This window comes from Danio aesculapii, chromosome 9 (genome assembly GCF_903798145.1).
Source record: "Danio aesculapii chromosome 9, fDanAes4.1, whole genome shotgun sequence".
Taxonomy (NCBI): Eukaryota; Metazoa; Chordata; class Actinopteri; order Cypriniformes; family Danionidae; genus Danio; species Danio aesculapii.
In genome coordinates, this window is record NC_079443.1 from 41813147 (window position 1) to 41839337 (window position 26191).

The 26191-nt window shown below is 35.2% G+C and overlaps 1 protein-coding gene across 1 annotated transcript in view; it reads right to left on the bottom strand.

Annotated features, from left to right (window-relative positions):
- abca12 (ATP-binding cassette, sub-family A (ABC1), member 12) overlaps positions 1–26191 on the bottom strand; it is a 165646-nt gene that overhangs the window by 9901 nt on the left and 129554 nt on the right. Inside the window, 10 exon segments of the mRNA XM_056466074.1 lie at positions 4668–4818; positions 4971–5080; positions 7801–8005; positions 9804–10057; positions 12329–12488; positions 13351–13466; positions 15023–15200; positions 19701–19755; positions 22652–22757; positions 23238–23325. Of these exon segments, the coding sequence (XP_056322049.1) occupies positions 4668–4818; positions 4971–5080; positions 7801–8005; positions 9804–10057; positions 12329–12488; positions 13351–13466; positions 15023–15200; positions 19701–19755; positions 22652–22757; positions 23238–23325 (1423 nt within the window).

The following is a 26191-nucleotide window of genomic DNA, read 5'->3' on the forward strand; positions in this document are numbered from 1 at the left end:
AAACATGAAATAAAACATGAAACAAAACAAAACATGAAACAAAAGATTAAACAAAACACAAAACAAAAACGAAATAAAACAAAACACGAAACAAAACAAAGCATGAAACAAAAAAACACAAAATTAAATATGAAAAACAACATGAAACAAAATACAAAATAAAACACAAAACAAAACATGAAACAAAACAAAACAAAACATGAAACAAAACACAACAAAACACGAAACAAAACATGAAACAAAACACAACAAAACACGAAACAAAACATGAAACAAAAACACGAAATAAAACATGAAACAAAACATGAAATAAAACATGAAACAATACAAAACACAAACTAAAACATGAAACAAAACACGAAACAAAAACACGAAATAAAACATGAAACAATACAAAACACAAACTAAAACATGAAACAAAACAGAAAACAGAAAAAAACACAAAACATGAAACAAAAAATATTAAATGAAACACAACAAAACGAAACGAAACAAAACAAAACAAAACAAAACAAAACAAAACAAAACAAAACAAAACAAAACAAAACAAAACAAAACAAAACAAAACAAAACAAAACAAAACAAAACAAAACAAAACAAAACAAAACAAAAAAGCAAAACAAAACAAAACAAAACAAAACATGAAACAAAACATGAAACAAAAAACACAAAGCAAAACATGAAGCAAAACAAAAGAAAACACAAAACAAAACACAAAACAAAACAAAAACACAAAATAAAACATGAAACAAAACAAAATTTGAAACAAAACAAAACATGAAACAAAAATCACTAAACAAAACACAAAACAAAATACAACTAAACAAAAAAGCTAATCAAAAACAAAAAAACTAAGGAAGAACTAAATATAAAACAAAACAAAGAGGCGGGAAAATATTTTTGTGGGAAAATATTCTAATACTTTTTTAGCTATTTCTGATCGGAACAATTCCAAACTGATTCTCAAACCGCGCAGCCCTTTTTTTTCAAAGTACTTACAGTTCAGTCATGACTTTCCTGCAATTTATTTTTGATTAACAAAGCAATAATTGTCCCCAAAAAAGGCTTAACAAGTTGTTCTAACACATTAACCGGTGTGGTCTTGACATTATAATGAGTCACTTTGAATAATGTTTTGATTAAATGCCTGTTGACATTTGACCCTGCACAGCGCATGTCACGGTTCCTGCATTCATTTAACTAATTGGATTCATACATCAAAGGATCCAAGTAGACATTCTATGAATTTAAATAGCTTCTCATAAACCTGTAAGAAACCATAAAGGACTCTCCGTCTAACAGGGGTTATGCGCACCTACAGATCATACAATTGGGCTGAAATTGTACCACACGCTTCCCTCAGGACATCAAAATTTACCAGCCGCTTCCTCTGGATCCTCTAATACAAGTTAATGGGCCAAACCGCAAAAGCCATTTCAAAGTCTCAGCAGCTTCTACACCAATGCTGCTGGTGGCCAGAATGTGACTGATGATATTCATAGATTGTTAAGTCGATTCCCGCTCTGCCCTTGTTATAGAAGGGTAACATCATCGTTACGGGGTGCTGCTTTTACTTCATTTTAGACACTGTTGGACTTTATATCAATTTTACTCAAGTGTTACTTCAGCCAAACACATTTACCATTCTGATATGATTTACTCAGACTTTTGCTATTTAAAAACCAGAATGACTTTTTTCTTTCTTTCACAGAATACAAAAGGTTCATTTTTGTACAATATCTTTTTATGATTTTCTTATTAGTGAAAGTGGATGAAGGCAAAAGGCATTATGTTTTACTTTATACTCTCTGTGGCGGTTGAATGCCTGATTCTGATTAGTTCATAAACATCCTCATGAATAAATGCACAGGTAAAGTAGCTTCAGGATATACCATATTACACTACTTGACAAAAGTCTTGTCGCCTATTCAAGTTTTAAGAACAACAAATAATAACTTGACTTCTAGTTGATCATTTTGTATCAGAAGTGGTTTATATGAAAGGCAAAGGCCTCTAAATTACGCTTATTTTACCAAAATAAAATATGATAATGCCTTGATTTTTGAGTATTTCATTAGGACAGTAAGGTCAGACGTCGATTAAAAAAAATTTACAAATAAAATATATAAACATTTATTTTAATAAATAATGTTACTGACACTAATATATAAATGGAATAAAAATACACACTGTAATGCTGGGTTCCACACAATTGCTTCCAAATATGAAATCGATTAAGCTAACTTAGTTGTTTCCACAAATTTAAGTACACTGAACATAAAACAATTAAGTTGTCCCCAAAAAACCTCAAGAATTACGTTGATTCAGCTCATTTTAAATGTCACAATCACCAGCGATCTAGTACATACAGATTGCTGGAGAACTACAAATCTGCCACCAAAAAAAACTAAAACTCACAGAAACCAGCTACAACTCAGCTACCACATTCAACAACAGACTACAAATACAAGGGCTATTTATACAGGTGACAACAATTAGGCTAATCAAATGGATGAGGTAACAATGAGAGGAGACAATGATTCACCAGGACAACTAACATTAACATGGGTGTGGCACCAGAGGACAACAGCAAGGATGTTTTAAAATATAGTTATTATCTGTTTTTTGTCCTGTCTCTGTTATCCTGTTGCACTGTAGAAGCTCTGTCACGAAAACAAATTCCTCGTATGTGTGAACATACCTGGCAATAAAGCTCTTTCTGATTCTGATTCTGATTCAGGAGTAGCAAACATAACAAAACAGGGTCAGACACAAACAGATCTGGGACTGTAACACTAAATAAGTAGTTTGAACAAAGCAAAAATAATATTTTCTGTGTAATTACGTACATAAATAAATAAATAAATAGATTCAATGGTGGGCTAAAAAAATTTGCTGTAACGTGTGAGTTTCTGAGCAAATAGATTCCGTAAGGGCCTAGTTGTCAATATCAGCTAAAATTTCCATTTCAGTGCATCCCTAAACAATAAAAGCCACAATTAAGTGATACGAATGGCTATTAATAACACATACAGGTCTATTGTTGGATATGGATGCTATTCCAACTTTCAGAATTGCTTGATAAAGTGACATTAAACCTTTTATGCAAGCTAGCTACATTCTCCCAGACCAGTGTATCAGTCTTTAGTAAAACTGATAAAGATTTCACATCTGTGGCCAAGGGTGAGTTTTAAAGAAGTGCTTTTTTACCAATAAACCTGAGAGAATGCAAGATTAATTGGCTTCCTCGTTAATCAATGCGGAGGAGAGCCAACTGCTTCCTGTCAAATGCAATACTGAGACTACACCAAACTGAGATCTATTCACAAAGCCTTCTGGAATCCAACAGGGGGTTCCAGGCCGCGGTCGATGATGGTTAAAACTCGTGAAGTTAATTAATAGTTAAAAAGCCTGGTGGCGACAGCAGAAGCATATTTTTTACTTTTGTGAAAAGACATCATCGAACTAGAGACATACTTCATGAAAAACAGATGCAAAATCTTTGTTAGAGAGTTAAACGATATATATAAATAGTGTGACCAAAGACATCAAAAATAAATTTAGTTCAGTCGAAAAACGGTTGCTATAGTTATGAAGTGACGTGCGTCTGTTCAATACAGCACAAGCTGTAGTTGAAGGCTGCACAGAGAGTGAGTCACCTGACATTAAGCGAGTGGTGCGAGCAGCCAAAAACAATTGGATATGTTTGTAGAAAAGGCCTTTTGTACAATGCACTGATATCATTAATTTGGATACAATGATTAGCCGATTTCACTATTATTCATTAAAGGCTTCTCAACACCACATTTCTGTTGCACGGAAAAAAGCTGCTGCAACTAAACAAAGTTATGCTAATACGCATGCACACTGGATTAACTATAGCAGCAAGCCATTGACATATTGCGTCTTTTCCGCATGTAAGTACATTATTTCCAATGGAGACGTGCACATATTGGGAGCGGTGCGCACACGGCTCGTAAGCGGACCGACGCAATCGCACCCTGCAGGTGCACACAGTAGGAATGATCTTATGGTGTAGTGGTGAGAGTTGTGCGTGGCTTTCAGTGCAATGTAAACAAAATATATGTTAGGCGAATTATCCCACATAAATGTACTAAAATTTAAATGTACATCTGTAGAATGTGATGAAGATGACAACTCCCATGATTTCACAAACTGTCACGCTGTCATTAAATTACACCATTGTTTGTTGTGAATATGCGCCCTCTAGTGGCGAAATTATATATTGTGAAAGAGAAAGCACTCCCTGTCTGTTTTGCTAATTTTACAAAAACATATTGTTTTGTTGTAATTATTAATATACACAAATAAAAATAGACTCTTTACAGTTTTCAAATCTGTGTTTGTCTTATCAATACGATCAAAAATGACAGCATATTATGACTTAATCTGCTGATACGCGTATCTACGTTTGTCAGGTTAACTTAGTTTAAAATGTCAAATATTCCTTAGCTTGTGAAGCTGCATTTCAGCAGCAATCAGTGTCATACAATCCTTACAAAATGAGGAACTAAAAATCGTAAGAAAACACAACCCCAACCAGAGCTATCATTTCCACAGAAAACATGCACTTTCTGTAGGTCACTTTGATAAGAAAATGGCCTTTGCCAAAAACGAGTGAGATGGTGATGTAGTTGTGACCTTACCTGGCCAATGTCCCTCTTGCAGATGCCCCTGATGCGGGCGTAAAAATAGAGATGTTCTTCCCCAGTCAGAAGGTCATCCAGCGCGTCCACCTGAGGGCAGTAACCAATGTTTATGCCCTCTCTCCTGCAGTCTATGATGTCAACCATCCTCCTGAGGACACAGGCCAGAGAGATTTATGAACAGGCAATGAAACCCAACACAAACGTCTAGTAAAAGACTCGGAGTGCATTAGAAAAAGACGATGAGAACAGTTAAAGTAACAGATGTCGTTTTTAAAGGGGAAAGAAAAAAAAAAAGAGTACCCGTCAATGTCACGGATCTTGGCCGAGCCACCAGAAGGGCTGATGTCTCCCGTCAGCATCTTAAAGGTAGTGGTCTTTCCTGCACCATTGACTCCCAGCAATCCAAAGCACTGAGGAAACATATTGACCTTCCATTCATTCACATTCACTGTTTTGCTGTCATTGATTATTCTTACACTTTCATAAATCTTATATGGAAAAAAAAACATTCGGAAGTAAAAAATAATGAAGCAGGGCATATTTGCCAAGTGCTTTAAACAGGAATGTCTGGAAATATATAGCTGAGTTCCCTTGTGATGATTGTATACACTACATGCACATTTCCTGACTACCATCCACATTCAGTTTGAAACATTATTGATTTGATCGTTTCATATTTAATAATTGCACAAAACTTTTTTTCCTACTTATATAAAGTTTGAAGTGCTAAAGCATTTTCACCCCAAGGATGATAACTATAATGGTTAAATTCATTGGAATCAGTTTGAAAAGAATATTTTTCCAGGTTATAAACAATAAAAGATGAGCAATGAAGTGTATCTTTACACTACTCTATAGTTATTAATAATTTACAGTTCTTGGTGGAAATCTAATATTGAGATATTTTATTTTTCTGCGATAAATATTGCAATATGAATACAGTTTCAGAAGATATTTGAATAGCTCTCTTTGACTGTTTTCTGGAGTAATGTCTAGATCAGATATGCGGCCAGCCATAAGTGTGATGTGCACATCAATATAGCAGCATTTTTTATGACAATAATAACAATAATTTACAGTGATAAATATTTTTATGTTACTGTGACGCTTGGGTTTAGGATTGGGGTAGACATTAATAACATTCAATTGATGAAAAATTTTATAAATAATATAAATAATTCTTGTTAACTTCTGGCCGCAACCGTATCCGATCTAATCGTTTTCTGCGGAGTCTAACAATAATCAGGTACAGAAATTGAATAATCACAATGCAAAAAAATGTGTTTATTATTTTGCTTTGTCTCTTTGTTTCTGGTCTAAATATTTAAAAATTCTTAGATCTATTAAAAATATTGTTTTGTTTTTAACTTCAGAAGTCAAAATTATTCCTAAAACATGCAAAATGACCTGCCAGTGGGGCAAGTAAAATTATCCTGTTTTTGCTTTGAAATGTAGATATTTGGACTAGAAACCAGACAAAAAATTAAGATTTTTTTAAAATCATATAAAGTCAGCAAATCATATATATCATATAAAATATCATATATATTCTGTTTATATAAAGTAATTAAATACAATTCTTTGCCTCCTGGAGTCCGTTCTTCATACCTCACTTAAATGATCTAAGATGATTTGACAGATCCTGGATCTTTTAATCTTGATAACTGATATCTGGCTAATTTGGTTCTTCAAACAAGTTTCCGAATTAGATTAAAATGGATGAACTGATGTGAGATCGCAATGCAACAATTGACTGCATAATGACATCATCTGATTAATATTCAATTATCCATGTGTGCAAAATTACATAAAATTCGTAGTAAACAGTTTGTTAAATATGATATGCAATCACCATGGTTATGGGCTACAGCCTTTACACTTTCATCTGTCAAGAGTATTTAGCAATTTATTTACTTTTACAGCAGATTTTCTTTATTATAGTAGCCTAGGCCTATTCAAGTTTCCAAATCAGTGTAAAGAATAACTGGATGATTAAATTAATTTTGCATCAAAAATGCATTTTGATATCGATAAAGATTTCTGCAACTTTTGCGAAGCATCAAATCACCAGCATATTAGCTGTCAAAACATGTTCATGACTGCATAAACATATTAATCCTTAAAAAAAAAAACAGTCGAATATCATCACACACAAATTGTACTAAAGCTGATCACATAATATATACAGTATTACCTTTGATTGAAATGATCTGATCTAATCCTGTTTATATGAAATAAGCCTGCTCCAGAGCAGGTTTGAGCTACCAGACCTGCTGCTATGACAACAACTCTCGGATACATTTTGAAGAACTAAACGATCCTGGATCATGACAAATCGTCGATAACCAAATCCAGCTAATTGAGCAATCCACGTACAAAGAACGGACAGCTGGTCAATTATAATTTAGAATCAACATGTCATATCTTGCAATGTGACAATTGCAGGTGTGCACATTGAAGGATCAATGCTTAAACGATATATTGTGTAGCTCTAGTTCTGGGTATGAAAGGAACTTCACATCAGAATATTTAAAATATGTAAAAGAAAAAAATGATTAGAATTTCCCCTTTTTTATTTTTTGGTACATATTCTTGGTGTTTTAAATCTTGATACACTGCAAACATTTTTTCCTTGCTTAAAATTTGTGACTCATGTCAGCGTAATGGCCCAGTGGTTAGCGCACTGACATATAGTGCGGAAGCCTTCTGGGCGGCCCGAGTTTGAATCCCGGCTCGTGGACATTTCCCGATCCTAGCCCCCCCCTATCCCATTTCACTTCCTGTCAAATAAAGGTAAAAATACCCCCCAAATTTTTTTTTTACTCATATATCCATGTCGATAGGGTTAGAAATGTTTATATATTTCAAAGAGGAAACAAAAGAAACAAACAGATTTGGAATAAAGTAAGTAAAATGATCACATAATTAAAATGTACTACAACAGAACATCCACTTTTCAGATCAAATAAAATCCCAATGCACTAAATCAAATTCTCGTTGATAATCAGAAATAGATCTAATAGAAAAGTAAAACGGGCTGCAAATTTCATTTTATGTTGACTTTAGACTGGAACATAGATTTTTATGTAAACACTCTCATAATGAATGTTAATATGCAAATAGCACAAACCTCGCCAGCTGGGATGCCCACAGACAGACTCTTCACCGCCTGTACCCTCTTGCTGAAGTTTTGGTACACCTTAGTCAGGTGATTAACCTGCAGAATATCGGCGCTTGCATCTCCACGGCCCACACGCAGACGTTCATCCAGCACATCTTCATCTTCATTGGGACTATAGCTCTGAACAGCATTCCTCTTCCAGAAGAATAACCGCCTGTGAAAAATACACCAACGCACCAAAAATGAAAGATATAATATATAATTTTTTACATTAGTAGTCATTTCATTCAGCAGATGCTTTTATCTAAAGCCACTTATTTTGCATTCAGGTTGCATAGTGTATCACTTCATGCATTTCCATAAAGATTTCAACACTTGTTCTTGGCATTTAGAGCTATTTAAATGCCATATGCACTCACCGGCCAACTTTTATCCTTTTGATTAGTGTCGTTTCTTTTGGGTTGCGCAGTTTAATTCACAAAATTTCTACAAAGTATGTAAACAAAGTACAAAGTACTGTAAACTCACAAACGTTTTTTGTCACATCCCTAACGCATGCTTATTTTCATCATTTAAAATATAAAAATTCTTTACAGATTGATATTTTTCTGATCCTTTAACTCTGTGTTTAGTTGTTTTGGAAAATATAAATCCATGTGCCAACCACACTAAATTTATAGGGCTCTATTTTAATGATCTAAGAGAGTAGCCTTAAGAGCAAGGCACAGGTGCATTTTGGCTGTGTCTGAATCCACTTTTATTTTGTAAGGATGGGAAAAAAAGTGCACAGTCTAAAAGGGTTGTTTTTATTTTCTTAATGAGTTGTGGCTGTGTTCTGGACATAGTGTACCTTAAACCAATAAACCAAGGGTCTCATCTCCCATTTCCTTTAAGAGCGAGTTATGGTCACATAGATTTACTGTTTTATGGTTTTGTAAAAACTGAGCGGTTCACTAATGGATCTGCAATTAGCCAATGTTTTGATACATAACATGACTATAGATATTGAATGTTTTTATATTTATGTAGACAATATATATATATATATATATATAAATCTTTAAATAGGAGAAATTAAAGGATAATGAGCCAGCTTGAATTTGTTTTCTTTTTTAAATATTTCCCAAATGATGTTTAACAGCAAGGAAATTTTCACAGTATGTCTGATAATATTTTTTCTTCTGGAGAAAGTCTTATTTGTTTTATTTTGGCTGGAATAAAAGCAGTTTTAAATTTTTAAAAACCATTTAAGGTCAAAATTATTAGCCCCTTTAAGCTATATATTTTTTTCAATAGTCTACAGAACAAACCGTCATTATACATTAACTTGCCTAATTGCAGTATTAATACACAGTAATACACTAATACACAGTATTGTGTGTAATAAGAAATGTGCACACGGGGGTTTTGGACCTGCCTAGAGTTGTAAATTACCAACAGGGTCTTTAAATAACAACAAAAAACTGCACTGTTTATTTTAGACCAGCTTATAGTTGGTCAATGTGTGATCTATTTCAGTTGCCTCAAAACAGCAATGCACGTTATTGTGCATTTTTTCTTTCCAGTGCACTACTTTTCTATTGTTTTTCAGTGCAAACACGTGCTTGACAGACATCTGTGTCCATTATGCTCGTATCTCGTGTCTTTTATAGAGGCTTGCACGTAAGCGCCACATTTTTTTGCTGTGCAAGTTTCTGTTTACAGGCACTCAGTGTCCAGATACCCTCCTGCTTTATGCTGTTCTTTTTTCAAACCATTACAAAGCATTGAATCTTGCATTTTTTTGAAAGCAAAGATGCTTTCAGTGTGAATAAGCCCTAACACACCTCCTATTCAGGCACGCACACCCAAGGGCACGCAAATAGGTGCAAATGCATTTGCTATTTAAACAGCATGGCACAGGATGTGAAAATGATACCTGCACCAGACTGAAACTAGCAAATAATACTTGTCGTGCATGGCTCTGTACTGAGTGTATAATAGGGCCCATAGTGTCAGAGCCTCAGGTATACCTGACTTTGCGAAGGAGTGTCTTGTTAAGCAGCAGGCGGAGCGTGAAGCAGATGAAGCCCTGCAGGAACATGGAAATGAACATCCAGCCCAGAACATCCATGCTGAAGGGGTTCTTGTAGGCATCCACTCCAAAACCGCTCAAGACCTGCACCTGCATATCAACCCGTGCCAGCTCCATCAACCCATTGCCAAAGCTGAACTGAGGGAAGACTAGGAATATGTTGCTCATGGTTTGGTAGATATTCTGGATGCTCTGAAATGAACAGTGAGAGCCAGGTTAGAGAAGAAAGAACAATCTGCAAAGCTACTCTATTTTGATAGGATTATTTGTTTGGTGAAAACTAAATGTTTTATTTTATATTATAATCACACTTTGAACTAGAGATTAAAAGATTGTGGCCAGTATTTTTTCAGCATTGGTGCATAAAATTGAGAGATATTTTTTATAGATTTATATTAAATGTATAGATTTATGATAACCATTAATAAATAACAAACATTTTAAGCACCAAAATCAGCATATTCGAATGATCTTGGAAAAATGTGATGCAGAAAAACTGATTGATTCATTCATTTTCCTTCAGCTTAGTCCCTGATTTAACAACAGACTAATGATGCTAAAAATTAAAGCTTTGTCATTATAGGGATACAATTATTTGTAAAACATATAAATAAACAATATATATTTTTTAAAACTGTAATAATATATTTTTAATCAAGCTTGGCAAGCATAAGAAACTTTAAAAAAAAAATTAAATTAAATAATAAATTCCCCAAAAAAGGAAAAAGATATAAGCATTAACTCTACGTTAACAGATGTTAGTGAGCAGTTTATAACTGCAGATACAAATGCTCTACTCTTGACTTATAAGCACATATACAATGTGCTTAATGCTTGTATTTTTATATTTTGTTATTTATTATATTATCCATTACTAAATTAAGTATTCCATCATTTACAAACCAGTTATCTGATAGAAGTTGCTGGTTTTTAAAGATTATTCAGAATGCGCAAGTAAATGATAAACTATTCAAATTAACATTTATATTTCTTATTATTCAGGCATTTACTAATAGTTAATTTGTATGTTAATGAATGCTTCATTAACTTAACGTCATGCAGTTTCGTGACCTAATCTAAAGTGAGGAATATTTATGCTTTATAAATCCATTATAAATGACAATTAAAGGCTTAACTATTAGTATATGCTTGAATAATAATACATAAACTCATTCTGAATGATCTTAAAAAACCTCAACTACTCTTAAACACAAATTATTTGTAAATAATGCGATACTTCATTTTGTCATGAAGAATTCATCAGTAACAAAGTATGAAAGAACAATAATTAAGCACATTTTGAATGTTATAAACTGCCTACTAACGTCTATTAATGTAGAGTTAATGCTTAACAAATAATGAATTGACTGGTTTCTAATGCTTTAATAGATGATTCATAGTGTGTAGTTATTATAAAGTGCTACCACCTTCACCTTTGTGTATTACTCCGCCCACATACAGCGAGAAGCAGAGGACCCTCTACAGTTTGACAAAAATTGCTGCTGTTGGACAACATAATGTACTTTTTAGGCTTTTTAGTTGTAGTTTAATTATAAGGACAGTGCTTATTTTAAAATAATTATGATTTCAGAGCATCGAATGAGCCGCCATCAGCTTAAGCAGACCAAAGAAAGTGATGGTTTACGTTCCACCACAAGATGGCAACAGAGACCGCATAAAAAAGTCCTTAGGGGAGAAAAACAACATTTTCTCATCTTAAATTTCCAACTACAGCAGAACAAATCATTATAAATCAGGTAAGAGACATTCTAAGTTGATCTTTCTCTTCTGTATTTTGTATTGCTGTCTCCCACAGAAACTGATAGTGTTTGCTTTGCTCTGGCTTTTTCTGGGTTAATTATAGTGAAATCCCGATTGCAACGGAGAAATACTGGGAAATCTCTGTAGACTGATGGCATTTCAAGCCGTTCAGCCTTATAATCTTACAATGTGATCAAAAATCACCTGTTTTGTCATCACTTTAGACATTACGGTAGAGATTCTGTCAAATACTAGTTTTAAAGTGTGTTGGTGAAGTAGCAACGGTTTGTGCTGTTCTGACATCAGCTGCAGATGTGAATGAATAGCGAAAGAAAGTAGTTCCTCATACAAAAGAATTCTGAGACACTCCGTATTTGATTTTCTTGTTTATATAAAGGATTATGCTCCCAATCTGTTGTATAAATGCAGTATCACACTCGTAGCAGTGCGATGTGGCTGTATATCGTAGACAGACAGACAGACAGACAGACAGACAGACAGACAGACAGACAGACAGACAGACAGACAGACAGACAGACAGACAGACAGACAGACAGACAGACAGACAGACAGACAGACAGACAGACAGACAGATAGATAGATAGATAGATAGATAGATAGATAGATAGATAGATAGATAGATAGATAGATAGATAGATAGATAGATAGATAGATAGATAATCTCTCTGACTCATTGCTCACCTGGTCATTCTGGTTGAGTTGACCGAGGAAGTATATGATGGATGTGGAGATGATGGTGTTGACACTGATGAAGAGATTGATGCAAACATAACCAATGAAAGCCATCTCTGTATCTTTGAACATCGCAGACAGAAGGTACATCCAAGGGAAGGTGGAAAACCTAAAAAAAAGACAAAAAAACATAAAATCAGTACATTTTAGGTTGCATGCATCAAAAAGACAAAAGAACTATAGTAAGACTTCTGCTCTGAGTTTAGCAAAGAGAGAGCGAGAGAGAGAGAATATATTCCACAGTTGAGCAAAGAGGCCAGAAGATAAATGAGTTCATCTATTTCCTCTTGGTGAAGCATTCTCTCGCCTCTTCAGCTCTACAGAATGATCTGCTTTTTTATTCATTACTCTTGGTGATTGGGGTGGTGGGGTCAAGGAAGAGGATGTGTTTAAACTCAGGGTGTACTATGTGTGTGTGCGCATGTGCCCATTTGCCGGCCTGAGTGCGCCTATTGTTAGTCGTGGAAAGTCCACATCGCTCAGCTAAACAAAAGCAATTAAGCAGGTTGAAGGGAAAGTGGTCGGATGGCTGTGATGTGTGGTTATTTATGGGCCAAGAGCCGGTGAGCTCACAGGCTGGATGAATGCAGGCCAGACTGCTGACTTCACACAATGAAGGGCCTCCCAAGCAGCCTGGAGCTCTGAAGCCTAAAGTCTGACTGTGAGTGGCCTCACTGCTCTCCACAATGCAATTAACTGGGTGACGGAGTGTGTGAAATCGCTTCTTCAGAGCTCGGGCCTTGCAGGAAAGCTTCAAGCGGCTCTCCTCTTTCTAGAAAAGAGCCTGTGTTTACCTGAAAGGGGGCGCATTAACTTAAACGTCCTCTTTGCCAACGTGTAGCATTTGCTGAATAATACATTCATGAAGCCCTAGTGCCTTGAGGAGCTGTCAGTGCTGAGACGTTCTAATGAGACGTCTGTCTTGTGACAGGAAAATCTCTGGTGATAGAGGGACTTTAATGCATGCTGACCCAAATAGCACCAGTAGGAGTGTGACCGCGGCAAGGTTCTGTCTCTCCGTGAAGGCTGGAAGCTGAAACACTGCGACCATCACCACCGACAGCACCACTGGAATCATGTATAGAGCCTGCAATGCAGAAAAACACACATTGTAAATATAAACAGTCTTGCATAGGATATGTTTTATTATTAAAGTTGACAGTAAATAGAAGTTGCAAACTTTTCTTTTCTTCTCCATTGTGATGCAAGATGACTTCTTAAACAAGTAAATATGTAGAAAGGGACTTATTTTTGCCCAATTGTTATTTGTGTATCTCATGTGATTAGTTGTTAATTAAACTTATGTGAAAAACTGGAATATTGCATAAAACATTTGCAAATTGAGCAGTTTCCATCCAATAAGTTAAAGAAAACTATATTTTTACTTGCTGATAAACTGACGGAAAATATCAAAAAGAAAAATGAAATTTGCTGTGGTCGGAGATGCAAAAGTGGATCTTTTTTCTTAAAACATAAATTAGTTTTACTTCAGAAGACGAAGACGAAATGCAATGAACGCGCAATGACTTTTGGAGATGTGAGGTGCTCTTTGGTGGTGCAGATGCTCAAGATAGTTCTGGGAGGTAATAATACTGAACTATTTTAATGACAGAATGACCAAAACAACATTTCAGATGTTTTACAATTGTAGGTCCACTGGTTTGTCCATTAATGGCTTCTAATTGGCCTAATTTTGGTTATCACATGATCCGTTCAAGCAAAATCATGACTTTTTTTGATGCGCATGCTGGAATTTATTCAGTGTTTAAGCTTCTTCCATCAAAGTTTATGCATATTATTTATTAGTGGATTTATCCTACTCAGTGGTTTTTTTATGTACATTTTCAAAATGTATGCGCATCTTCCATTAAGCATTTTTATTCAATACTCCAAAATCCATTTAAAAATTGGTGGCTGGAATAGCAATTTTGACAGGCTGTCCAACCCTCACATTGGTAAACACATGAACATAAGGGAATAGAAGTTATTTGAATTAAAGATTATGAAGGCACATGAATTAAATAAAAATATTGTAATAAAATAAAAAATATTAAATAAAAATAAAAAATATTGATGTGCACAGTTCAGTCTTTAATAACGAAACCTGCCATTTTGATTTCATAGTGACTTCCATATTTCATTAGTTATAATTTGAATCATATTAATCTGAGCCATGAAAAAGTGTCCTTACAACATTTTATTTTCATGGTCCCCTTTATTCTGTTGACTATTAGTTTATTAGTTTACATTATAACTCCATTCCAATTGTACCAAGCTGCAGCACACCAGCTAACAAATTTAAATATTTTCTGTGTGATGTACCTTGATTATCAAATTTTGTAGTGTGTACATATTTGAGAATTGAGGGAGGAAAAAAATCTGTGAAGATTCTCTTCGAGTGCCTGATGTAACCAGATTTCATAATCAGTTTGGATATTTATAAACCCAAGCTAGTGTGAGCTTAGCTTAACACTTGAAATAAAGATAACTAACATTTAAAGAATACCAACAAAATAAAGTGAAACCCAAATGGTTTTGTTGTTGCAATCGAACCTGTTTTTCATGTAGTTTGGGCTGTAATTTAAACAGTTTCCTTTTAGATCAGTGAAGAGATATAAAAAGATGGAATTAGTCATGTAGTACCATATCATAGAAGAAGTTGATGATCCAGTAAAAAGGTTCGCTGATGCCAGAGATTTGTTGGAGTCTCTTGGAACCAGTGTGATGTTCCTGAACCTCATAGATGACGAAGCTAGCAGTCATGATGGAGTAGCCAGTGAGGACACAGAGCGCAACCAGGATGCTGACCAGACCACCCACCCTTGAGGAGACATAAAAAACAACAGGACAGAGAATTAATAATTGAGCTCATGGATTTGAAGACCAGCAAACAGATGTATACTCTGGTTTTATAAATTAGTGTTGTCAAAAATATTGATATTTCACTACATATCTATGCTTACATCTTTGAAATGATACTATATTGCTTTCCTGCAGAACATACATACACATACATACATACATACATACATACATACATACATACATACATACATACATATATATACACACATACATTATATATATACATACATATTTTTTATGTATGTGTGTATATATTTTTTATTTATTATTGTCAATAATAATAATTATAATAATAATAATAGAAACAATTATATAAAAATTTTGAGAGCTAAAGTGGCAGTGTGTGCCGATTTCCTTTTGACCTTTCCTTTTGACCTTTGACCTGTGTTTGTTTTTAATCGAGCACCTGCCTTTGAAAATCCCAGATGTGCACACATTTCTGTTTTTTGGTTGCATATTGAGATGTATGTACACATGTAAAATGTTTTGTGTTAAGACAGCATTAATAAAGTTAACTTATTAGTTTTTACAAATTTAAGTGGATTAAACATAAAACAATTAAGCTGTCCTGAAAAATCAAGAATCGTGTTGCTTCAGCTCATTTTAAATAAGTAGTTTGAACAAACCGCAAATGTAATTTTTTTGTCATTCGTTCATTTTCCTTCGGCTTAGTCTCTATTTCAGAGGTCGCCACAGCAGAATAAACAGCCAACTATTCCAGCACATGTTTTACGCAGTGGATGCCCTTTCACGGGGAGAACATGCAAACTCCACACAGAAATGCCAACTGACCCAGCTGGGACTCAAATCAGCGACCTTCTTGCTGTAAGGTGAAAATGCTAACCACTGAGGGGCCATTTTTGATTGTATTTTTTGTATTTTTATCTAGTCAAGCAATTAAAAAATCATTTAAACACAGTACAATGTGTATGATTTAATTAGCTATCAATAATTGATTTCTTTTTTAAAGTAACTTGCCCAACACTGCTTGCATTGAATTTCAAATTGTACAAAAATGTCTTTTTTTGGGTTCAGACTTTATGCTCTTGATGTTGTGGGAATATTTCCCCACGGCATAAAAAGAGGTTGAATATCAATACATTTGAAGTCAGCTGTTATTCTACAGCAGTGATCAAGTGCACTGAGAGATTTGGAGCACATGCCCTGCTGTTGTACCCTTACAATACAAACTGCACTTCCAAGTGTCTCACAAGAGCTTAACGCTGTTCTTCAGTCAAGCCTGATGCATTTACAGCAGCACCAGACATAGTGAGGAGGAAAGATGAAAGCCATGAGAATTAAGATCTTTCTATCTGCGAGAATTGTGTAAGACAGAGTCAGAGACGATCAAGAGTTCAGTCTCAGCAGGACACTTCTTCTTCTAGCAGACACCAGCTGAGCGTCTGCCTTTAATGCTGTCCCTACGCGTCCCATCTAGTACTATGCCTCCAAAAAAGAAATCGAGAATGGAGGACAAATAAGAACGAAGCGATCTCATGGAAGGGCAGAAGACTTATACCACAGAGAGTCGGGTGTGAATGCAGAAGCCAGAATCACTTTATATTCAGGACTCGGTTGGCTGACCACTGAAGTCAAGGGATAAACTACCTAGATCATACTTGTTCTCTACAGCTTCAAACTTTTCTGGATAATTGTGAAACTTTGTATCGCAGCCTTACTTGTCAATAAAGGCTGTTAAACGTGGCCTTTAATAATGATTTTTGCACAGACCAATCATTTACCTTCATAATACCTTAATGGATCATTAGGAGCCTCGGGTATTCATTTTGTTTTGTATGTATTTGTATTTTTTTTTAGACATCAACTTTTATGAATCACCAAGGGTCACGGCTGAAGCTGAAAATAATTTTACAGATGAAACAAGGTAACAGTAAATTTTCATTGTGCCATATTTCCTTCTTAGACAGTTTTAATCAAATTGGTCAGAATCAAGACTATAATTTCAAAAATATGTCTGCCATTAGCCAATCAGATGTCATTAGGGCTGTATAGAAATGTATTATATATAAAATCATGTGCTTGACTGAAGTGCTTGGCTGCAAAAAAAAAGTTTCTCTAAACAGCTGCATGTCATATTTCCCACCACAATGAGTGCTTGTTAACTCTAAACACATTTATTTATTTATTTATTTATTTATTTATTTATTTATTTATCTATTTATTCATTTATTCATTTATCTATCTATCTATCTATCTATCTATCTATCTATCTATCTATCTATCTATCTATCTATCTATCTATCTATCTATCTATCTATCTATCTATCTATCTATCTATCTATCTATTTATTTATCTATTTATTTATTTATTTATCTATTTATTTATCTATTTATTCATTCATTTATATATTTATTTATTTATTTGTTTATTTATTTATTTATTTGTTTGTTTGTTTAGTTTTTCAGTTTATTTCGTTTAGTTTTAGTTTTTCATTTATTGTAATTTTTAACATTTTATTTGAGTTCACTAAAATGTTTTTTGATTAATGGTATTAGTCTTAAAATAGCCATGTAAGTAAGCTCTTTTCTAGGAATGCCTTTGGACCTCTGATTCATTTGCCTTTGGGGGATCGACTAGGACTAATGACGGGCAGTAGGTGGTCAAACTTAACCAAAGTGTGTTAACGATTGTACATAAAAATAAAAAATATGCAATAAGCAAATGCCAGTTTGCAACATTAATTTGAATATTGAACAGTTTATTTAAGGCTAAAGATCAATGGCAGTGAATAAAAGTCTTGAGCCAATAACGTTGCACTCTTATGTGAAAGAACAAGGTGAATAAGACAAAGTTTAGTCAATAAGATTAAAATTAAACATTTTGGCATAGCATCATTCTTGTTTACAAAAATAAAGGTGGCCCAATGGCTTTTAGATTTTTGTAAAAATACCCTGATTCCAGGGGGGCATCTGAGAGTTAATGTAATGTTATGTAATGTAATGTGTATTTATATAGTGCATTTATTGTGTATGGCCATACACCTAAAGCGCTTCACAATCACGAGGGGGGTCTCTCCACACCACCACCAGTGTGCAGCATCCACTTGGATGATGCAACGGCAGCCACAAGACAACAATGCCAGTGCACTCCCAGTTAAATCCCACTCCCCTTCATCACATTGGTTTGGCCCACTGCCTGCTCTCTCAGTTCATCTCACCTGCTCTACAAACACATGAGTCAGGTGTGTGGCTACGACTCGGCTAATGTTATACTCCAGTAAGTAGGGTATTTTATTCACTGTAAATAAATCGATTCTCTTAATTTTTTTTGTATAATCAATTTCTGTTCTGTCTTTTTTTAACTTTTAACATTTCCTTGCTCATGAAGCGTGTCAAACCAACAGAAATATCAATGAGTGGAAAAAAAAGATCCATCTCTCACCAGCTCTCCTTTGCTGTCTCTGACTTACCAACTGACCCACCCACACCCTTCCCTAAACAAAAATAATGATAGAAGCAAAGATTTCACTGTGGGGACAACTTACAATTATTAGTACAATTTGACTGTATTATTTGTGTCCCCTTCAAAAATTGCTCATATGAAATGTTATATTTATTGTCCCCCCTACTGTTAAATTAAATTTACGCCAATGCCTTGATCTTGTGTTAAACAAAGGCTTTATTTTCAAAAACCCATTTTTAAAAATCCCATGACGAAGAATGAACCCGGAAGTTCATAAATGCGAACTTGTATCTGAGCTTCAGGACTCATTCCTGCAGCACTCTATTTGTACTTGAAACAGCAGCCTGAGGCTGTTACCAACATGACCGCCAAGTGCTTTGACTTGCCTTTAAGGCACTTTGCTTTTGATATAAGTGCCTGGTAAATGAATGCATCACTTTTAGCTTCTTTTCCTACTACTTGCAGAAGTAGCCAACCTATTCTTCTTCATTTTCTTGCCTTCTCTGCATGTCTTCTCCATTCTCAAGAAATCTCTTTCTCAGGCCTAAGCAGCACAGGCGTCAAGCCAACCTCATCCCAGCTGTGAGACCGAAACAATTGAGCTCATTTTACAGAGCGTGTCTTTCAAATTTAGGCATGGTTGCCGACAGTGTTCAAAACACAAGCATGTTTGGGTGGCAACGTTGAATCAATTAACCTCCGAACCACCTTCAGAGTAAACACACATTATATTGGGTTAGTAATCAATAAGCCAAGCTCAGGGAAAAAATCAAAGAGGAGTAAATACAGGAGTCAAATTACATTAGTTCAAGTGCTCCACTAGAATGAAAATGTCAGAGCAATGTTTGCATATCTTATCTAAAGCCCATCATTTGGTTGATTGCTTTCTTTTCCCCACCACTGGGTCTGTGATTTGGTACCGGCCCAACTAATACGTTCAGTCTGTATTTGGTCCCACTGAGTACTTAATCAGCTTTAGCTGCCAGACAGAAGGACGTGCATGCTTGCATATGTGTGTGTTTGTTCTCTTACATGAGATCCTCGTCTTGCACTTGGCCAGGGTAAGGATGGCTGGATATGGAGATAGCTGTAAAAACAAAATAAAAAGAGAGAGAGAGAGAGATTTTAGAACAAGAGAATGACAATATATGCCTGGCAAACACGTGACCAGCAATCTACTCCTCCCATGAACCTTTGCTGAATTTATGCTCTGTTTTGAGTTCACCGGCTACATTTGAATGAATGCATCCCCCCTTTTCCATTATTGACTGCTGGGATTGCATTAATCTTGCCTGGAGGCGGACAGTGAATCTCAGCCACTGGGCCAGACTGGCAGTGTTGAAATAAGACCAGCTCTATTCCTTCATTTTAGTTCTCAGCACCTCTAATTAGCATTCAGACCACTCTGCTTCATGGCGAGAGACAGAACAGACACACTGCCCCCTGTCTGAGGGTGGTGACATTACATTTGTACAGTCTCAAAGGGCAAGGGTGGCAAATATTTCAGGATGTTTTGATGGATAGAGCATTTATTTAAAAATATTTTAAAATGTAACAGATAACCATTAAGACATCTTTCATACATCTAAGGAACATTGCACGTATCCGACCCATGTTGTCCTTTTCTGTTTGATTACCTCTTCTGTTTTTAGAGTATTTACAGGAATCGGAGAGGGAAATAAGACCTTTTTTAAGACTCTTTCCGTACATTTTAAGACCTTATAACCACTTTAGGTTTCAACCGGAAACACTGGTGAGATTTTAACTTACAGCATATATACTAATATTAATGTAAGAAACTAATCCAAAACTAAAACATCATTCATATCCTGAATAAAAATCTATTAAATCTAGCTTATTCAGCAGGTTGGCACCAATAAAACTGCAGAAATAATGGTGTTGCTTTGGTTACTGCAGTAAACAAAGCAGCATGATGTCAAATCTAGCAGGATTTCATTGATTTCACTACACAGCATCCTAATATTCGCAGATTTAATTCCGGGAAACTTTAGCAGACAACCATACAATACATAGTTAAATATGATATAAAATTTAATACCTTGCAAAATAGCATGTAAGACTTTTAAATACTTATTAAGGGCCTTAAAATTCTCTACATTGATTAATCAACTTTTAATACCTTTTAAGACCCCCGTTTTACCTTTTAAGACACCCTGTTTTTGCAATGCTCTTCTTGCTAGTGACTCCAAATTAATTATTATTATTAACTGGGGTAAGGTTAGGCAAGCATATTATCCCAACATTAAAGAAGTTGCACTGGCTGCCTGTTAAGTATCGCATAGATTATGATTTTTTTTATTTCTAATTTATAGCTTTAATAACCTATGCTTCCTTTGTATAAACTTGCACCACAATAACTTGCTGATCTTCTCAGAACGGGTCTCTCCTAGTTGTTCCTAAAACTCGTCTGTGATCCAGGGCTGACAGGGCATTTTCTTATTATACTCCATGTAATTCTCTTCCAGTTGACATTAGGAATGCAAAGTCTCCGGCTTTTTGTACAATTTTACATAAAACCTTCTTGTTTAGGATTGCTTTTAAATAATCTGTCTTAATCTTATTGTGCTATCTTTTATGTGTGTTGTCTAGATTTGTATGTAAAGCGCTTTGAGAAATGAACTTTTAACTTTAGTTTTTTAATATATCTATAAGCTAGTGTGCTCCAAAACTGTGCCAAAATTTGCATTTAGAAGATATAAAACTGATATAAACATGTAAAGTTTGTAGTTCATCACTTGCACCTAAATGGATCAATGGTTTTATTTACCTCACTTCACACTACAGCAGGGGTCTCAACCACGTGGCCTGTGGGATGATAGTTTGTGGCCCCCGCCTTAATTTGAAAGTTTAATGTCAGTGCGGCCCGCGAGTTTGATATGTATAGCACTTTACAGTTTTGTGTGTGTAGCTGAACGAACCCACCAATCACGGTGAGGTATATGGCTCTCGGGGCGGGACATTGGCTGGGCCTGACGCAGAAAGAGAAACATTTCCCAATGAGTGAAAGTTACAGTAGCGTCGCCATGGAGTGTTTTCCTCCCTGCCTGCTGGCTGCCTCGTTTCTATTGGGCACACACGGACATTTTTCTCAGTGCGCTTCATTCACAACACTTCAAAAAACATTTTTAAGTTGTTTAAGTTGCCCCAGCGGGACATTATAAATAACAAATGTATATAAATCAGTGCTTAATTTGAGCAGGATCTTGCCGGATCCTGTTCCTGTGCAAATGTCAGATATTTGTATTTTTCTTTCCAGTATGTATTTTAATTGATTCGGCATTAACTTGTGCGCAGTGAATACCTGCATGTGTGTGTGTGTGTGTGTGTGTGTGTGTGTGTGTGTGTGTGAGAGAGAGAATGAGCGCAGTGAATGCAGTGTGGATTGTGTGTGTGCAAGCTTGACGGTGGTCATGCGCTAGTTAAAGTAAAATTCACGTTTAACTATTGGTCCTGAACAATATTTTCAACCAATCATCTTTCTTGCGTTTACAATCACTCTCATTGGTTGGTGGTTATTGTTTCGCGCGCAGTGAGCAGAAAAGTCAATGTGATGCGTACGCGGCGGTATAAAAGAAAAGTAAGGAACTCAATGCAGACTAATGTAGTCGTCTGTAGTCACACATCAACCCCTGCATGATCAAATCATAACCAAACAAATGCTCTCTAGTATCTGACATGTCCCTCTCCCTTCAATACACTTCTCATTTGCTTTTCATTTGATGCATTTGAGCTCAATGACCCTCACTGGCAGAGCAGTTCTAAAACAAAACACTATTGGGTGTTTTTAAAAAGGGGAGGAGCTACATTATGTCCCACCCTCTCTTCGTGTTTCGGTTGAGATTATGTCAAACATCAGATTCATCAGCAATTTACGGGACATTTAAAGTACTGAGAGAGATAGAGAAAGAGAGAGAGAGAGAGAGAGAGAGAGAGAGAGAGAGAGAGAGAGAGATTTAGCTAACCATATTGATATCGTTTCTCAGGTGGCAAACTGGATCTCAGGAAGAAGTTGTTAAGGCTGTTGAGGTAGGCAGGCATAGAGTGGTGACCTTCTGAATTATACCAAACCTGTGTGAACACAAATATTAACACAATCCATCATAATGGCAATGAAAAAGTCAGTCTAAGGCTCTGTTCCTGAGCTATATTGATTAATCGTGGAAACTAACAATACGTTATTCCAAACTGCTTAAATATAAACATAACTGTTGGGGGAAAAATAAATGCAAGCTTAGAATCAACTTTTAGTAATGAAGGATCTTTACTTTCATTCTTTAAAAAGATTTTTCACCATAAAGAATGCAATGTTTCAAGTACTCGTGCAATACTGCTTTAACAATTTTAGTTTTCGAAAGCAATGTAATTTCGCAGCCTACCTTTTGGAACAGCTTTCGCATCAGAAGGGTGATTATGATGCATTAAAATGCTGCCTACGTGGCAACTTACTTGATTTTGGAACCGAGCCTGTTAGTGTCTACATAAACTGCTACGCTCGGACAATGAGCCACTTTGCCATTGGGGCAATGTTATATCACTCATCCAAATTACCTTACTAAGGGTTCTGTTTGCTGGCACGTCTAACATGTCCATCTTAAGATCAATGGGAAGAGGCTTCCCAAACTCCCAGCCTCCATATCTGAAACAAAGCACAAAAAAGCATACATTAATCCTGGCTGGTATAACACTCTGTTCACATGTTGTACACATTTATGACAATCCCACTGTACATTTTCAGTGATCCAATTATAAGCAGTCAGTCAAAGGCCGGTATAAGATTCTGACAGTATGATAACCTTGGACAAAAATAGCACGCATTCACAGTATCAGGGTTTTGTGATTACTGCTCTAAAATATGTTCTTTTGAAATCTCTGGGTAAAAAACAACAACTCTTTTTCCCATGGAAGACAATTTATTTTATTTTAAGAAAGATTTAAAATATTTTTGAATAGTAAATGTGTCAGGCTAAATAATTCAAATAAATTATTGACTTCAGCTGTCTTCATTAGTTTCAAAACACAGATTTCTTTACAACTTGAAGAGGCATCTTTGGAGATCTTTCTTTTCTTTGGATATAAAGTAAGGTCTGTTAGGTCTATAGCATGCTTGGATGTTGGTACATACGCAATTTCTTTTTAAATATTTACTAAATCATGGGGCTGATCAATAGCTCTTGATGTGGAGGGTCTTTTTCTGCTGGAGATACTGTTGCTCTAAAAAACTAAATAAAATTGCCATTAAACATGTACAAAAAATCTTACATATACCACAGGAACGGTATAACAGAAAATGTGATCAGTTTTAAAACCTTGACCTTTCCAAACCACAGTAAACCTCAAAACCGCTTATCCCATGCCTAGGTTCTCAAGGTGAATGAGTACCTTGGCTCTAGGGGTCAAACAACGAGATAAGGTCAAGAATCTTGGTGTGATTCTGGAGTCAGATCTGAGTTTCAATAGTCATGTCAAAGCAGTAAGTAAATCAGCATACTATCATGTCAAAAACACTGCAAGAATTAGATGCTTTGTTTCCAGTGAGGACTTGTTCATGCTTTTATCAGCAGCAGGGTGGATTACTGTAATGGACTCCTCACTGGCCTTCCCAAAACACAGTCAGACAGTTGCAACTCATCCAGAACATTGCTGCTAGGATTCTGACCAGAACCAGAAAATCAGAGCACGTCACACCTGTCCTCAGGTCTTTACACTGGCTCCCAGTTACATTCAGAATAGATTTTAAAGTATTACTACTTGTCTATAAATCACTAAATGGCCTAGGACCTCAATACATTACAGCTCACTGAATATAAACCTAACAGATCACTCAGATCTTTAGGATCAAGTAAATTCCAAATTCGAAGAGTTCAGTCAAAGCAGGGTGAATCCACCTTTAGCTACTACGCCCCATGCTGCTGAATCAGCTTCCAGAAATGATCAGATGTGTTCCAACATTAGGCACATTCAAATCCAGATTGAAAACACATCTGTTTAGCTGTGCCTTTACTGAATAAGCACTGTGCTACATCCGACAGATTGCACTATTATGTCTTTCTATTCATTTTCATTCTTTTATAACCTGTTATAATACATTTTATCAGTTTTAAATCATTTTTATTATTTGTTTTTATTTTCTTATACTTGTCTCTTTTATTCCTGTTTATGTAAAGCACTTTAAATTACCATTGTGTATAAATTGTGCTATATAAATAAACTTGCCATGCCTAGTCAAGGCAGGTTATCAAATTCACCAGAGGTTAACATGCACTCTTGTGATCACTTGTGCTTTGATTGCATGGAGAACCTTTCCTTTTATTTAGTCACACTTTACATACTTTTAATTTGACGCACAAGCAACATTGAATGAACCAACCAGTGTTACAAGACTTACAAATGAATGGGGGGCTTTATTTTGATGGTCCATTTGAGTATTAGTAGACTGTCTGCTTAATATCTGTTGATACTGCTCCTTCAATAGACATTTACTGACTATAAGAAACTTTGCAAGTACATGTCAACTTGCACTAACCCTAACCCTAACAGTCTACTTTTAATGTAATGAGAATTAGTTAGCATGTAGACACAATGTAACATAAATTCAACAAATGGACCATCAAAATCAACCTTTTTTGATGTCATGCAAGTATACTGTAGGTCAGTATGTGTAGCTGGTCTTTTTCGGGTGTTTAAATACATCTGACCACGTGTTTGTTAACACTGTGAACGTAGTCTGACCTAACAGAAATGGAAAATGAATAAGCTCAAAACTGTTTTAGACTTGGATTGAACAAATCTTTAAACTTTGAGTACACTGGTTGCAAATGTTCTATTCTTTACGTGTTTTTTTTTCCTTCAAAATGCAATAAGGGTCATTTTGACCCCATTTATGCATTTGTGCATTTATTTATGTGGTCCGTGCATTCTGAAGAATCTAACTAAGGATCTGAGAATCCTTGAAGCAAACTTATGTGTGTGTTTTTTCAAGAAAACAACCATTCATTTGTGTTGTGTTTCATTTCATTCATCTATATTCATTCATTCTTCGTTTAATTTTTTTATTTAATCATATGATCATTAATCATTTATATAATTATCATTATATCATTTTATTGATCATTAGTTAATGATTTGATTATTATTTGTCATTTTATTGTTTTTATATTTTATTATTATTATTATTATTATTATTATTATTATTATTATTTTCCTATAATTATTGCTTTAATATTATTTAAAATTTTCCATATTATTATAATCTTATAACTGTGTGGATTCAAGCGACACTTGTTTTCATGAGTAAGAGATAAGAGAATGTCTCCATTTCAAGGACTGTATTGTCTTTGGACAATGTCGTGAAGCAGTTTTTTTCCATTGCTGTTGCTTGTGGTATAATAACACTTGTTGGATTTATCCAGGTCAAACGAAATCTGAGCATTGAAACACACGCAACTAAAATTATTCAATAAATTCTGCTCTTTCTTCATCATCATTACTTCATCTCCTGCTTC